Below are 16,655 nucleotides of genomic sequence, written 5' to 3'. Positions count from 1 at the left end.
ACGGTCCTGTGGTTGGCAGTTGGTGGCAGTTGCCTCTTTTTTTTTTTTTTTTTGAGTTAGGACTCCGGCTGAGCACTGCCAGGGGCCGGAGCTGCTGGGAGCGCTCTTCCAGGACACTGGGTGGTTGCTGTGAGTGGGGAGAGGAGGACCTTTGCCTGAGGTAGCCTGTTCTGTTTTAAAGGCTTGAAAATGTGGGTGCTTTCTACTTTATCTACCTGTGCCAATGTCATAACTACTCTGATGGCTTTCACTTTCTGGTTTTGGGACTCAGTCTTTTGGTATCTTAATAAATTTTCTAGTTTATTTCCCCAAATGGCAAACCTGACATATTTTGTGATGGATAATTATATCAGCATATTTGTAATCTCTATAGGCATTGTGAATATGGCATTGCTGATACAGTCAGTTGCAACTAAACTACTAAACAACAACTATAAAATGATAGACAAATCAGTTAGTCAAGGGAAAATTGTATGTTTAACAAATTTCACTTCATTTATCTGCATACAGGAGCATCAGAGAAGAAAGAAGACTAAGACTTTACTATCCTCAAAAAATGTCCCCTACAGGAAAATGGGAGTTACTTTTCCTAGTAAATGATATGATTATGTCTGATAGTTTTCCTGTACTCTTTTACCTTTCCTGCATTGCAAAGGTCCTGGTAATCAGTTTGAAGTTTCTGAATTTTATCCTTTAATGTAACATCTGGTACCAGTTCCAGAAGAGCTTCTCCTTTTTCATTTATAGATTTTACTGATGGCTCATGGGATAGCAACATCTGTTGAATTGACTTAATATGGAAAAAGAACAAAGAAGGCAAAGTGAACACACACACATATACATATATGTGTATACATACATACATACATACATATATCATAGAGGATACTTAAATAAGTCTGAAGAAAAGTGTTATTCTCTTTAAGAATCATCCTCTATAGATCTATAAACTTTATATCTACCAATCTATCACTGTATTTCAATATAATTGGTTTTCTTTGTAATCCTGTGGATTTTATTTTACGCATTTTAAAACATTATTTGGACAAAGGGTCCATAGGTTTAACCAGACTCCCCAAAAGGATCCATGACACAAAATATTTAAGAACTCCTATTCCAAATGATGAATATTATTAATTCAATAAAGAAAGAAAAAAGACTACACTATACTAGACAGCAAGCACCAGAAAGGAAAGAGTCTTATATTTCCTTCAGGGAATATCAGAGTGGTTGACACAAAGCAGGTATTTAATAAATATTTGTTAAACTAAAAAAAGAACAGATGCTATCTGCACAGATTCTTGCTTCATTCTCTTCAATTCTATGAAAGTCCCCTAAATCCTCTGTTCATAGTATCCCCTCCTATTTCAAGGAGATTGAGGTTGGAATTTCCAGTATCAGTTCTCTCATCTCTTCCCTATAGTGCCTGAGACCTTCACTGTATTTGCCCATCCTTTCCTCTATTAATCCCACCCAATCCTGCCATCTCTAGGACTTTCTTCTCATCACCCTTCCTTTCACCAGCTTTTAGACATCTGCCAATATATGTACAATATAAAATTATGAAGCACCTGATATGTGCAGAGCCACCCACAAAGTCCTACTCCAATCCCTCATCATGGCACAGAGATGATCATAGGCTTTCAAGGGCTATGCCAGTACAACTCTGACAGGTTCAACAATGCTAGAAAGGTTTTACATATGGTTCAGACAATAGACTTTGCCTACTTTCTGAGAAGCAGCCTAACTATGGAGATGAGTTTATCTTCAAGAGACTATCCTTTAAGGTAGGAATTCTTAATTTTCTGTATGTCATGCACTCTGTTGGCAGTCTGATGATGCCCATGGACACTTTCCTAGAATAATGTTTTTTAAATGTACAAAATTAAAATAACCAATTATATTGAAATATAGTTATAAAAAAAAGCTCACAGGTCCTAGGTTAAGAGCCCTTGCCCAAAGGAATCTTAGATATCATCTAATCAAGCTCCCTCAATTTATAGATGAGGAAACAGGCCCCGATGGGTAAAGTGACTTGTACCAGATTGCACAGGCAATAACTAGCAGAACTGGGACTTCAAATCCACTCTTGCTTCCATTATACCATCCAATCTCATTCCATTATACCAAACCGTACTTCACACAGTTGGCCACTCCATTTAGTTTTTTGCCACAACTACCTCATAATCATTTTCTAACCTTCCTACTCCTTTTCCCTCTCCAGTTCCCAAAACACACATCGATCAATAAACTCAAATGCAGATAGGTAGGGTATTTCCTAAGGGTAAAGAAATAATATCACATTCATTACCTTGAATTTAGACAATTGGGCTTTTTTCTCATACAATTCCATTTTGGGGTCTTCGGGACTGTGAAGTATTGCCTGATATTCAGCAATCCACTGAGTCTGTACTTTATATTTATCTGTAAATTCTTTAGCTAAATGCAAACATTTCTCTAGGGTCCTGTGTTCCTTTCTGACAGTGCTGGCCAGCTCTTCCAATCGCTCCACGTGATCATTGATCTCTTTCCTCAGCATCTCAGCTTCACTACCCTCCAGGTACTGAATTGCTTTCTCGCCTTTCTCTCTGGCTGATTTCAGCAAGCTGTGACCTTTCTCCACATCATTCAATAAAGACTGAAAAACATAGAAATTGGAGAACAAGTTGAGCCCCAAGAAAATAAACATTATTTCAATGAAAGTCTGTATAAAGCAAAGTCTTTCATGCAAGACTTATGCTTGGCCCACTTGTGCTGACCAGTGCTAGGCAACCCCTTTTCATTTACTGAACCTAGGTTTGACCTGTAACGATTCCTAAGAACAAACAGCATATTACTTCTTTTTCTGTACTTTACAGAGGATCATGGAATCATAGTCTTAGAGCTGGAGTGATTTTAGAGGTCATCTAGTCCAACTCCATCAAGTTATAGATGAGGAAACTGAAACCCAAAGAAGTATGCCTTTATCTTGGCTTAAAAAAAAAGCTCGGTATAATTAATAAACTAAAAACTTTTTTAAAAAAACAGCTAGAAATTGAAAGGTTTCTCCTACCTCTAACAATATTACCAAAGTATCATACTAAGACCCTATGCAGAAAGCTTCAATCTATCCTGAAATTCACACAATGGAAACACTTTCTCTCTGTTGGATGGCTTTTCCTAAGACTCTCTGGACTTCCTCTACCATGTGTGCCCCCTTTTGCCTTGGTTCTCCCCCCGCTTCTTTTATGTGTTGCCTTCCTTTGTTTGAATGCAAACTCCTTGAAGGCAAGGACTACCTTTCTTTCTGCTTATATTTGTTTTCCCAGAGTTTAGCACAGTACCTGGGCATATCATAAGCATTTAATAAATGCTTATTGACTTACTGACACTATGCTACACATTCAAAGTGCAAAGTGCTTACCAATAAGACTTTGAATGTTTGCCCAACCCTTACTCAAGAACATAACGAAAACAGGAAGATTAAAAAGTGTCGTATAATCAGCCCCAAATTTGACATTCTGTTGGAAGATCTAAGAAAGTGGCAGACCAGTTTGCTAACTATTCCAACTGGTTAGCATCATGGACCATGAGGATACAATATGAAAATATAGTAGAAAAAATCTTGGAATTTTTTCAAAGACTACAAAATATGCATGCAAATGAAATGCTCCAAATGACAAAAAGAAAATAGAATGCATTGAGCACCTACAATCCAGAGAGCATAATGGGGAAATTATAAGAAAATAAAGATGTGATCCTTCCATTTCTGATGAGCTTATAATACAATGAGAGGAAAGGTAAGATACACATAGTAAATAACATATGAACTGTAAGTGCTAATGGAGGAGGAATATTCATAAATCCTAAAGGAACTCAAAGAAAACAAGAAATGGGTAGCTCAATTAAGGAAGTCTTCTTGGTACAACATTTTTAGCCTACCTCTAATGTCTTCATTTTCTTTTGCATCATGATTTTATCCACTTTGTTGGTTTCAATAGCTATATTCTTAAAGTTCTTGTGAATGGACCCATACCAATCAGTGTAGCCACCGAAAGATAAATCTGATTCATCTAAACTCTGAATCTCTTCCTCCAGAAACTTGATTTGCTCCTTAAAAAAAATAGTAAAGAAGAAGTTACTTTTGTGGAAAACAAATATCTTCATTTAGAATTTTATGACAACTACAAATCTATTTCCTCTTCAGCGAACAGGGATTGCTTCCTGATAGCAGATTATAAAAAAAAATGCTATCACTGAGATCTTCTATTACTCACTAGCACATGAAGAAGAAGGGCCTGGTATCGAGAGGTTAACTGTGTTGCTTGGTATCCCATTCTGCTGCTAACTTGAGTCTCTTCCAGTATCTCCTGAGCTCGGGATCCAACTTCCTCAACCTCATCTTTGTATGTTGCAATCTCTTCATGCCATTTCTGAATTTGTTTGAACAGGGAGAGAAAGATTGGGGGTAATGTCAAGAACTCTAGAATGAAATGAATGTGTCTTCTAAATAGGAAATACAATAAATGTTTGTTTCATCAATCAATAAACACTTATTAAGCACCTTCTACATGCTAGGTACAGTGAATACAAAAAGAGACCTTTCCTCAAGGAATTTACAGTCAAATAAAAGAAATATGCAAACAAAGCAACCCATATACAGAATAGGAAGTAATAGAAGAAAGGGATTAGAATTAAGAGGGCTTGGGAAAGACTTCATGTAAAAGTTGCAATTTTAATTATGACATAAGAAACTGTTATTGTAAGACATGATTTTGAAAATGAATTAAAATTCTCATGAGGAAATTTTATCAAAACAATAGAACGATAGCAAAGTGTTCTGCATTTACCTGTATTTTTGTATTTTATATTAGAAGTAGGAAAAATATGAACCACATACATAACAAATATCACTAATGCACTTATATATTGATTTTAAAAATTTCTTAATAGGGGTAGTAAGAGGGATAAATTAATAAAAAATACTTATTACTTTAACAATAAAGATAATTTTAAAATTCTTAGATATAAAGAAATAGAGTTTGCGAAAAGAATGATGTTTAAAAAAAGATTATTAAATATTTAATTGAAGCTAGAGCTACATTATTCTTCCAGGTAGAGACAATTTACTGTAATTAATCTTAAGCAACTTTTTACCTTCATTTGATGTAGTTGCATCTCCTTCACTGCTCGGTTAGATTGGCGCCCTGTCCTGACATTAACTTTCTCTTCCAAAGTCTTCAGCCAGTCATCAACTTGTTGAAACTTTTGCTCCATCAGTCTCAGTTTGTTCACTATGCTGTTGATTTGGGTTCGAGTCTCTGACAGTTTTTGTTGATAGGTCTGCCAGTCTTGTCTTAAGGATTCTAAAACACGATCTTCAACCTGTGGTATGCCCCAGGGTATCACTTCCTCTCTGGTATGCAGGACTGCATTCAGTAATGCCTGTCCCTCTGCACAGTGTATCTGTAACTCCTGCAAGGGAATGTGAATGGCTGTTACAACTCATTTATTTTTTATGAGAGCACAGGTAATCATGCCTCACACATGACAACTGCTTCAGGCTGATCTTCTCATTAGACATTCATTCAATTCACCATGGTAATGTAAAAGGATAGCTGATGAGATTAGTCCTGCCCAGTCATCCAGAGGAAAAATTCTAAAGCAAATAAATAATAAATGTAAATTTTTTCCCTTTTCAAGTACAAAGTGGTATTACTTTATTTGAAAGAAATTTCATATTCAGAAAAATAAATAAATTACCTTTATAATAAATAAAATACATTGAGAAAATGCAACATAACTTTATATTAAAGATAATATATGCACATAACATATTACTTTCTCTTTAAAAATGAAAATTCTATTCCATTTCTAAAATCAGAATTCTAGGAAGCAGGCCCACACATAAGGGAAGAATGGCTCTCATTAAATCTCTTATTCTGTGTAAGGATTATAAAATTATTAAAGTCTTTTCTTCCTACCTTCTCTCCCTCCTCTCCTGTCCACATAGGGAATCATACCTTTACCTGTGAGTGTTTTGCACAAAGGAATAAATTTTGTTCACTGAAACCTCTCAGGATATCTTGGGGTTTATGTGCTAGATTTTTTTTTCCTTCTTCCCTACTTTTTTTATGCTACAAATAAAACAAAACCGAGACAATTAACTCTTTTGTAAAATGTGGTTTCATTTAAGATTTTTTGAAATACAGCACTGGAAAACCAGGCATTGATACAGCCCACTGAGATTCAAATGGAGCTACTTGACCATGCCTTAAACTCGAATCACTCTGGCTCTCACTGACTGGCCAACAATAGGTCCCAGCCCAAGGCTCACTTTGTCATAGTTTGGGTTTTAATGATTCAGAGTGAGTGTAAATGGCAATTGTTTCTTTTCTGGACAGAAACCCAGAGAGTCTTCCCTTCCCAGTTTGACTTTTTTTTTTTTTAGTAGACAAATTAGGCCATCTTTTGCCTCATTTCTTACCTTGCCTTAAATCGCTGAATGGGTGTTGCCTCAGACAAAGTGAGACCTGGGAAAGACCTTAGCTTAAGATGGCCAAACTCTCACAATGCACCTAGGATGAGCTCCAGTTTTCCTCACCTATATTTTGCCACTGGACTCAGATGATCCTGCATCTAAAATCTCTGTCTAATCTGTATGTATCATAACCGTGTAGCCAACTCTATTTGCCTGACATATTTCTTGAATTGTCAACAGCCAATTAATTCTTAGGGAACCTAGTGGAGGGATTTGTTTTGATAGATAGATAGATAGATAGATAGATAGATAGATAGATAGATAGATAAGTAGATAGATAGATAGATGTTATGTGTGTGTGTGTAGTACATTATATATGCTTCATAAAACATATAATAGAAGTAGGGAGCAGGCAACATAGCTTAAAATTTGGCTTATGGATTTGAGGATATTTACCTAGAAGAAAGAAAACTAAAGGAAAGGGACATTACTGTTGTGATCAAATATTTGAAGGGCTGCTATATAAAAGAGAGATTAGACTTGTTTTGCTTAGGCCAAGAGTACATAATCAATAAACGAAGAAAAAAGTTTGAATTTGATGTCAAGAAAAAAAAAAACTTTTCAACAATGAGAACTACCCAAAAATACAGTGGGCTACTTTAGGAAGTGTTATACCCCACCTTCACTGAAAGTTTTCAAGCAGAGGCTAGATGGCCCATTATCAGATATGTTATAATAGGGGATCCTTTTGGGTATATGCTCTAGAATTTTATAATTTTATAATTAAGCAAAATCATTCCAATTTCAAAGACGAAATAGGCCAATAGACAATCTGCAGAGATTTTTATAACAAACTTTTTTCACTAACAGAGGAATGGAGTGTTCAAGAAGAAATAGGAAATAAGCCCTGGAAGAAAGAAATATGATGAAGGCACTTAGATTAGACTAACTTATACAGAAGGAAGCATAATGCTAGAAGCAACACAATTTTGAGTGTTAAGGTATTCTCGGGGTGTCTTTAGGAGAAAAATATACCGAAGGTGTGAAAAAAGATTTCGTATCTTATATTCTACCAAAAGGTGAATAAAATAATATCAACAACTCTTGATTGTTATGCCTACTTTCCTATTCATGTGACATGTGATAAGAGTTATTAGAAGTACTGCAGCTTTAACAAGCTGACACAATGTTAAGCATTACACAATTGAGTGAAGATTTTAACAGACTACACGATTTTACTATGTTTTTCATTTGCTGACTATATAAAAAAAAATTGACTCAGACCACAATGCTGCCATAAAGGTTCTCCACCAAAATATTTCCAATGAAATATATATTAAAATTTTAGAAGATTCTATAATAACATAACAACAAAGATAAACTGTTTGGCAACCATTTCCTCAATTATATCAAGTAGTATAAAACATGGCAGCTAGGGTAGTGGATAAAGCACCCAGTCTAGATGGAGTCAGGAATCTTCATGAGTTTAAATCTAGCCTTAGACACTTACTGACTTTGTGACCCTGGGCAAGTCACTTAATCCTGTTTGCCTCAACTTCTTCATCTGTAAAATGAACTGGAGAAGAAAATGACAAACCACTCCAGTATTTTACCAAGAAAACCCCAAATGGGGTCATGAAGAGTTGGACACAACTGAAATGACTGAACAACAACAATCATAAAACCTCAAGATATATGCTTGGACAAGTTTTTCACCACTGTCAAGGAGGATCATAGACTCAGATTATAAACTTTTTCCTTCTCCCTTTCCCCAAGTGAAGAATGATATAGATAGTAAGCTCCTCGAATTTATAGGTAACATGCTAGATCCATGAAGTCCTGGCACACTTCAGAGCCTACTAAATCAAATCCACCATCTTTTTTAAGTGTTTGGTTTAATGCTACATAGAAAATACAAAGTGCATGGAGTATCTAATATCCAAACTACAAAATTCAGTTGTATGACAATTTATAGATCTTGTCCATCAGTAGGATCATAGGATCAGACATTTAGACAAGGAAGTCATCTTAGAGGTCACAGAATCCAAAACTCTCATTTTACAAAGGAGGAAACTGAGGCACAGACAGAGATCTTCCAAATGAGTACTCTCCTTCACAAACTACTTTGAATTTAATTATTTTATATTTGTATTCTTTGAATATAGATATTTGTTTTATATATGTACCTGTTTCTCCCATTAGAATGTAAACTTAGTTTGAATGGGGATTATTTCATTCTTTTTACTGTACTTATATCCTGGGAATCTATTAAAGTGCCTGGAACATAACAGGTACTTAATAAATAATTGATTGATTGCTAAATGACTTGCCCAAAGTTGTACAATTAGTATCTGTGGCTGGATTTGAATGTAGGGTTTGCTGACATCGCGTTGAGTGCCCTCCTACCTACACTGTTATTCGGTTTACTGTCAAGAGAATGTTGACTGCACTCCTTCTGGTAGAGTGATAGGAGGCCGTGGACAAGAGTAATGTAGAGAGGGGTGGCATGGATGGGCTGCTATTTGTATTAGTGAAAATACCTACATCAATGGGTTATCTATTGACATTTTGAAGTAACAGAAATACATAGAGATTTTGTTTAGTTTTAAACAGAGTGGACATTGTTCTGATTCTGTGTGAAATAACTCAGTATAACCTGGAAAGACCAAGTTGTTAACATTTCAGCATTCATTATATACTCATTGATGTCTCCACTTTGCATCTCTCTCATTATAATGCTAACTCAGCCTTAGATACTTAACACCTTCCAGAGTCCCTCAGTCTCCTCTCCCCTCTGATTGGAGGACTGGTAAATGGAACACCTTCCAAAGCTTTTCTTTACAAAGGGCAGGATCTGGACATCCTACCTCTCTTTCTGTTTTCCAGCTGCAATTTGCTTGGTTTGAACTCCATGGAACAAGATGGTCCCCTGCACTAGGTACTCCATGGTGTTCCGCGTCTCTCCCAATTTCCAGCTTTTTTGTGCGTATTGTCTTCACTCATCAGATTGTAAGCTCCTTGAGAGCAGGGATGTCTTTCTATTTCTTATTTGTATCTCTAGTGCTTAACACAATGCTTGGCACATAGTAGACATTTTAAAAAGCTTTGTTGCATTGAATTAAATATCAAATTGTCATCCTAATATGATATAAACTTCCCAAGGAAGGAATTTTGAAAAGTAATCTTTGCAGCTAGAGATGCATTGTCTAGTCTGCATAGAACCTAGCATATCCTATTGGATGAAATAGAAGTTTAAGAAATATCTGAGGAAGGAAAGAATACTTTTAAATATTTCTAAGAGCCTATAATTTCAAAGTATACCTGTACCAACAATGATTGCAACCTCTCTGTACTCAGGAGATTATCCTGAGTGTTGCTGTGCTCGGCCTTCTTGCATTGAAAGTAATGTTTACTATAAAATATTACAGTTTTTATAATCACGCGAGGATAATGAAATCTGGGCACAGTTCGACATCATTGCCCAATATTCCCTAGAAATATTTGGTAACAATATGCTACTGAATGACTTAGACGTCATAGTTCATGATAATAGCCTTTGAAAACATATATACACACAGAACTACTTGGTTAGGCTCAGAATGAGGCTCAGAATTTCAAATTCACACAAAGTAAATTTTAGACTGTCCCCTTTGTAACAGCTATTTCAGTTTTAGAAACATTTCCAGTAGACTTAATCAAAGGAAAGCAAATCAAAAGAAAACAAATCTAAGGCATTTGTCAAACATTATACATGTTCTATAATACCTGTAACATACTTATCAACCGTCTTCTTTTACCATCAGAAACCACAGGAGAAAAGGCCATTGTCTTTTTCAAATGAAATTTAAACCTAAACTTTTTGGTGATGTGAGCTACATTCTGAATATATTCAAATTTGATACTTGAGTGCCTACTGAATATTTTCAAGTAATATGGCCTGGAAATGAGAAACATCTGGAAGCCACAAGTTGATTACTGGATGAATTTCTAAGAACAGAAGTCTGGAATATTCCACTTTTCCTTGCCCCAAATGTCTGGTATTAAGATTAATATGGGTTATTAAAAGAAAGAAAAGTCAGTACTGTTAAAAGGAACTCCTAACTCTTGGGGAGGAATAGATGCATTAATATCTTAGAAACTTTTAGATCTTAGATCATTAGACCATTTAGTAAATCTCTGAAAATTTTAACTTATATTAACCTTTATTTAACAACAATTTTGTATATATTTGTTTTTATTTGCATTTATTTACATGGAATTGTTCACGTCATATAAATTCGGCCATATGGTCTAGTGGAAAGAGCAAGTCATGAACATACAATGATCTGGGTTCAAATCCTGATTCTGACATACACTGGCTTTGTGATTCTGGCCAGGTTACTTAACTATGCAATGCTTCCAGGAACGTGTTAATGACTGTAAGTTTCAGAGAAGGTGTCAATTGGTATGTAGGTTCCTTACCAGGAACTTCCTTTGCAGAAAAATCATAAGTTGAGTCAAGCAAAAATTATGAGTGACCCTCATTTGACAGATGAAGAAATGATATAGAGAAGGTAGGTCACATGCTTAAATTTATAAAACATATTAATGATGAACCTAAGAGTAGATTCTAACTTTATTCTCTTTCTAGCAATTTATGGTGTTTTCGTAAGCAACATTAAATAATGGACAGAGTGTAGGGGCTTGAAATAAGGGAGACCAGAGCTTATATCTTGACTTTGACACTCTATTTGTGTGACCATGGATGAGATGCTTAACCTTTCCGTGCCTCATTTTCCTCATATATAAAATTTGGATAATAATATTCCTCATATCTGTCTCTTGGGGATTGTATGAGGTTTACATGAAATTATACACACACACACATATAGTGCTTTGTAAGCTTTGCAGCACTATATAAATAAAATTATTATTTTAAAATTGTGAAATAAAGATGTGTATTGCAATTGTTATGTTTAGCATTAACAAAGAGAGATATCACATGCCCACTACTTACAATAAGCACAAAAATAGCCTTGAAATGTCAATTGCTTTAAAATTAAATTGACTTTACCTGTAGGTCATGTAATGTTGTCTCATGAGTCTTAGCATCACCTTCAAGAAGAGAAAAGTGATCTAATTTTTCTTGTTCTCGTTGCAACCAAACTTCAAAAGCCTTGAGATCTCTTTGGTACTCTTGATGAAGACGAACGAGCCTCTCACACTTGGCTACAGCTTCCTATTAGTCAAAATAAATATCAGTTTTATGTTACACGTTTTAAAATGCAGCCGTAGTTCCTGACTAAAAATGCATTGTCCTATTAACTGATCATCCATTTTAACACAAGTGGAGCTGACTCTTCCTGTCACACTCCACTCCTACTCTCCTTCCCGTCTTACTGCTATTGCCCATTTCTGAGATACACTCCTTCCTCGCCTCTTAAAATTTCTGGTTTCATTGAAAACTTCATTCAAGTGTCATCCTATCCATGACAGGGCCTGGTTCCTCCAGCTGCTCCCAGTGCCTTTCTCCCTAAAGTTACATTTTATATGCTTTACGAATACCAACATACAGGGTGTGCTAGGAGTTTTAGAGCAAAATGCACTGGGACTTTGGGGATACCTTCTATGTTTTAAGCTTAAAACTTCACAGAGAATTTTTGGACACCAAGTATGTGCATGTTGTCTCCCTCAATAGAGCAATGTCACATCACATGTTAAGTTATAGAGCAAGGATCCTCTTTCCATCATATTATACAACCATACCAGCAAGTCCACGAATCAGATAAATGCTTCCTTCAGTGCCTAGTTACCTGAAACAAAAAGTCTGCTGGCAGGCAAGATGAGACTAGTTTAGATTTAATCATGGACAACACTGGCTCTTTATTTGGTCATGTCCAACTCTGAAGCCCATTTAGTGGGCCAAATTTATTTCCATAAATTAATTATTTTCTAATGAGCTAAATTGTCTTCAAATTCAGATTTATATGAATTATTTGATTTCATAATGATGTTCTAAATGAAAACTCTTTTAACATTTCATACCAAAAGGATGTTTCTTAATTCATGAAAAAACTAAGACATTCAAAGATTCATTGCTCACAACAGTCCGGAGTCAATTCTTTTTTGGGGGGGCCTTTTTTTTGTCTTTTGGAGGGCAGTTGGTGTTAAGTGACTTGCCCAAGGTCACACGGCTAGTTTTTGTGTTAAACATCTGAGGCTGAATTTTTTTTTTTTTTAAGCAATCAGGGTTAAGTAACTTGCTCAAGGTTACACGGCCAGTTATTGCTGGGTGTGGTGCTGAGTATCTGAGATGGGATTTGATCCAGGTCATCCCGACACTGGAGCCCATGCTCTTACTCGCTGAGCCACCTGGCCGCCCCTAAGCAATCGGGGTTAAGTAACTTGCTCAAGGTTACACGGCCAGGTGTTTCTGGGTGGGTGCTAAGTGTCTGAGCCCGGGATTCGATCTCCAGGTCTTCTCAACACTGCAGCCGGTGCTCTTACTCGCTGTGCTACCTGGCCGCCCCTGAGGCTGAATTTCAACTCAGGTTCTCCTGACTCCAGGGCTGGTGCTCTATTCACTGCACCGCCTAGCCACCCCTCAGAGTCAATTCTTAATTATTCAAGATATAGCTATACTTTATCAGAATCATCTTTTGCTCTTCCTTCTTCAACGGTCAAAGGCATCTAGATGGCACGATATATGCAGTGCTAGACTTGCAGTCATGAAGACCCGAGTTCATAATCTGGTCTCACACACTAGGAGTTGTATGACCTTAGTTTCCTGAGCAGTAAAATGGGTATAATAATGCCATCTATTTCTCAGGATTGTTGTAAAATTCAAATGAGATACAGAATATAAAGCATTTTACAAACCTTAAAGTGATATATAAATGAATGATAGTGATGATGATGATAATGATGATGATGATGATGATGATGTTACAAAACAACATGGGCAAGAAAAGAACTAAGTCAGTTCTGCTACTATTAGCAGCTATAGTTATTTTTTTAAGTTGATTTTTTTTTTTTGTTCATGCTTAACTGACATTTCAGACTCAACAATATGAACTTTTTTTTTCAGAGTACCATTGAAGCTTATTAGAACACTTGATCAAAATACAGGAGCTGGGGTGGCTAGGTGGCTCAGTGAATAGAGCATTTGCCCTGAAGTCAGGAGGACCTGAGTTAGAATCCAGCCTCAGATACTTAACACTTACAAGCCGTGTGACCTTGGACAAGTCACTTAACTTCAATTGCCCTGCCCTCCCCCCTTCAAAAAGCAAAAAAAAAAAACAAAACAAAACAGAAGCTCACTTAAGTAATTTATCCTAGACAAAACAGGACTTTCATTAGTAAAATGATTTTATTGTTTTAGAGTCATTGTTAGAGAATGATAAATGTTCAAGATTTTTATTATTTACTGCAGAAAGCTCAATTTAAAATAAAACACAAGGTTTCAAGGATCTATGGATTCTTCAGAGTGGCTACTCCCTTTACTGACACATTCACAACTCCTTGATGAACTTTAAAAATGCCCTTTCAAAGTTACTTTGCCCAAAAAATTCATCATCCTTCAGGCAACTTAGCAATGGACTTTTCTGAACTAATGTGACCCCAGACAGTTGACCAATCCATCACTTAAGACCTTACTCAAAGCCATTCCATAATTGGGTAGGGACTGAAAGGGCCTCCTCTCTGGTGGCATTGCCTTAGAGAATGCAGAGTCAACAAATGACCATGATGAAGTATTCAACAGGGTAAGACTTTAGAAGAAGCACAAGAATAAATGATTCCACAATAATTACCACATTGATAAAGGTTTTTCACAAAGCCAAGACTTTCCTCCATTTAATAAATTCATTTCCCCAGGTATTTGTGTACGTTTTTATTTTATTTTATTAAAATATTATCACAGTGTGGTTCAGTGAAAAGAGTGGTGGACTTGGAATAAGAGGACCTGGTTTTTATTCTTTGCTCCATCATTTACCAATGTGTGTCTGGACAAGCCACTTAGCTACTCTAGGCCTCAGTTTCCTCATCTAAAAGAAAAAATAATATTGTGTTGAACTAGGTGACCTCCAAGTCCCTTACTAGCTCCAAATCCTAATCCTATAATTTAGGTATTTTCCCTTAATGTAAATGATAAAATATTCGGTTTACTTATCTATTTGTAATGAAAACGTTTAATGTATTCACTAATGTGTACATTAAATTGGCTTTGCCTAAATTTTCAAACTCTAGTGAAAAAAATAAAAGATTTATTTGTAAAGACATAGTGTTCCAACTCATGCTTCTTTCTGCAGGATTGCTGTGGATTACTATGGACAGTACCTTGGTCCTGTCTTTGATTGCCTGGTACCGTTCTTGGAGATCCTGAAGTTCTAACTGTGTCACATAGTGTTCAGTCATTCCAGCACCCTTTACCTCAATCGTCTCTAGCAAGCTGCTATGACTCAGTACTTCTTCATTCAATAACTGGAAAATACAAACAAAAAAACCACAACCCAATATGCAGAGAGTAACCACATGCACTGACTCACATCCAAATTTCAATTAAAGTGTCTATTTGAAAAACACATTTTAATGAGTCAGTTAACAAATATTTATTAAACATCTCTGATACCATACTAGAGTAAGAAATATCTAAATGCCTAGCAAGATACAAAAGAGAGCTTCATCTGATATGTCCATGATGAATAGTGTCTACAAAGCCATGGGAAAAAAATCCACTATTTGGAAGAACAATAAGAAATGTGGACAAAGCATTGGATTTAAAATTTTTGGCGGTTTGATGATACTGATTGCTCTTACACTCAAGCCAAAAATGGAGACAATTCCTTCAGAAACAATTCTGGGGTTCTCAAGAACTTATGTATATTGTATGGCAACAGGGAAGTATGGATATAATTTAATGGGTATGAGCGAAGCTATTCTGGTAAACATTTAACAACTGGCTCACTGGGGTGGGGGGAAATGTATGCACAGCACATTTTAAAATTTAATTCGCATTTTCTCCATCATCTTTTCAAAGTCTAGACAATTAATGCAACAATAACTCAATATTTGTTTTTATAGCATTTGCTGATTTCCAAAGTGTAAATGTTAGCACTGAAAATTTTTAAAATTGGCTATTTTGGGTCTGTAGATATGTGTGTGTGTGTGTGTGTGTGTGTGTGTGTGTATACACAAGCCAAATGGTATATCTTTAAAAGAACAATCTTTTAGTAGCATAGTCTTCTTTTTAGCTCCACTGCTAAATATATCAGATTTTTATAGTAATTCAGAACTTTAAATCAAATCTAAAAGATCATTATCATCCTGAAAAATATAGCATCATTTTTTTCAATGGCACTGTTTCATCATCTGAGAAAATTAACACACTGAGAATATTAAATCTGAATATTACAGTGGAAAAATTAATGTGAAAATAATTTTAAATATTAAAAAGTGTAACTATTATGAAGAAGTATAATGCCACAAAAGAAAGTTTTTCTTTAAAAAATCATAAATAAATAATACAAAAATAAAGAAAAAATAAAATCAAAATATTAAAAGTAAATATAAAATAAATATTACTTGGTAATTTATTTAGCTATTTTGTGAAAGGAATTCTGCTCCTAAAAGAGTATAAAAAGAAAACAACATGGGCTCTTATCTTATGGAAAATCATCAAAATAAAATAATTACAGGGAAAGCATTTTAATTTCTAAATTTTCACTTGGTGTTTTTCACACATGGAGTACAAAAGAATCTAATTCATATTAATAAAAAGACAACAAAATATATTAGGTTTTCAAAACTCTAATGATGTCCCCAGACAACTTCCAAAACAGTTTAATATTTCTAATAGGAATTATAATTATATTTCAAAATGTTTTAAAGTATTAAATAAAATTAGGCACAAACCTTTGCTTTCCCAAGGGCAGCTGTTTTATCTCGAAGTTCTGCCCACTGCCTCTCACATTCATTTATACTAGCTTCTACATTGTCCATCCAATTGGAAAACTGTCGAACATCATCTTGATAACTTGTCCATTTAGACAGAGCTCCTTCCAATTGACTAAAATAAAATTTAAAAAATATACATAAAATTCTAACAACTCCAAAGCAATAGTGGAATATGAGAAATAGGAAGGAAGGAAGGGAGGAAGAAAAGAAGGAAAGAAGGAAGGAAGGAAGGAAGGAAGGAAGGAAGGAAGGAAGGAAGGAA

The 16,655-nt window shown here is 35.4% G+C and overlaps 1 protein-coding gene across 9 annotated transcripts in view; it reads right to left on the bottom strand.

The window, feature by feature from the left end:
- Positions 1-16,655, bottom strand: part of SYNE1 (spectrin repeat containing nuclear envelope protein 1) — a 575,153-nt gene that overhangs the window by 234,960 nt on the left and 323,538 nt on the right. For all 9 annotated transcript variants that reach the window (XM_069069647.1, XM_069069646.1, XM_069069648.1 and 6 more), the window contains 8 exons: positions 16,352-16,505; positions 14,777-14,920; positions 11,514-11,678; positions 5,137-5,454; positions 4,257-4,412; positions 3,922-4,092; positions 2,312-2,638; positions 638-790 (listed from right to left, as the gene is read on the bottom strand). In XM_069069647.1, coding sequence (XP_068925748.1) covers positions 638-790; positions 2,312-2,638; positions 3,922-4,092; positions 4,257-4,412; positions 5,137-5,454; positions 11,514-11,678; positions 14,777-14,920; positions 16,352-16,505 — 1,588 coding nt within the window. The remainder of the gene's footprint in view (positions 1-637; positions 791-2,311; positions 2,639-3,921; positions 4,093-4,256; positions 4,413-5,136; positions 5,455-11,513; positions 11,679-14,776; positions 14,921-16,351; positions 16,506-16,655) is intronic.

This window comes from Petaurus breviceps, unplaced genomic scaffold (genome assembly GCF_028583685.1).
Source record: "Petaurus breviceps papuanus isolate PSGF00001 unplaced genomic scaffold, PetGlider_PUasm1.0 90784, whole genome shotgun sequence".
Lineage (NCBI taxonomy): Eukaryota > Metazoa > Chordata > Mammalia > Diprotodontia > Petauridae > Petaurus > Petaurus breviceps.
Note: the sequence above shows the minus strand (reverse complement) of the source record. Positions and strands in the feature narration are given on the sequence as shown.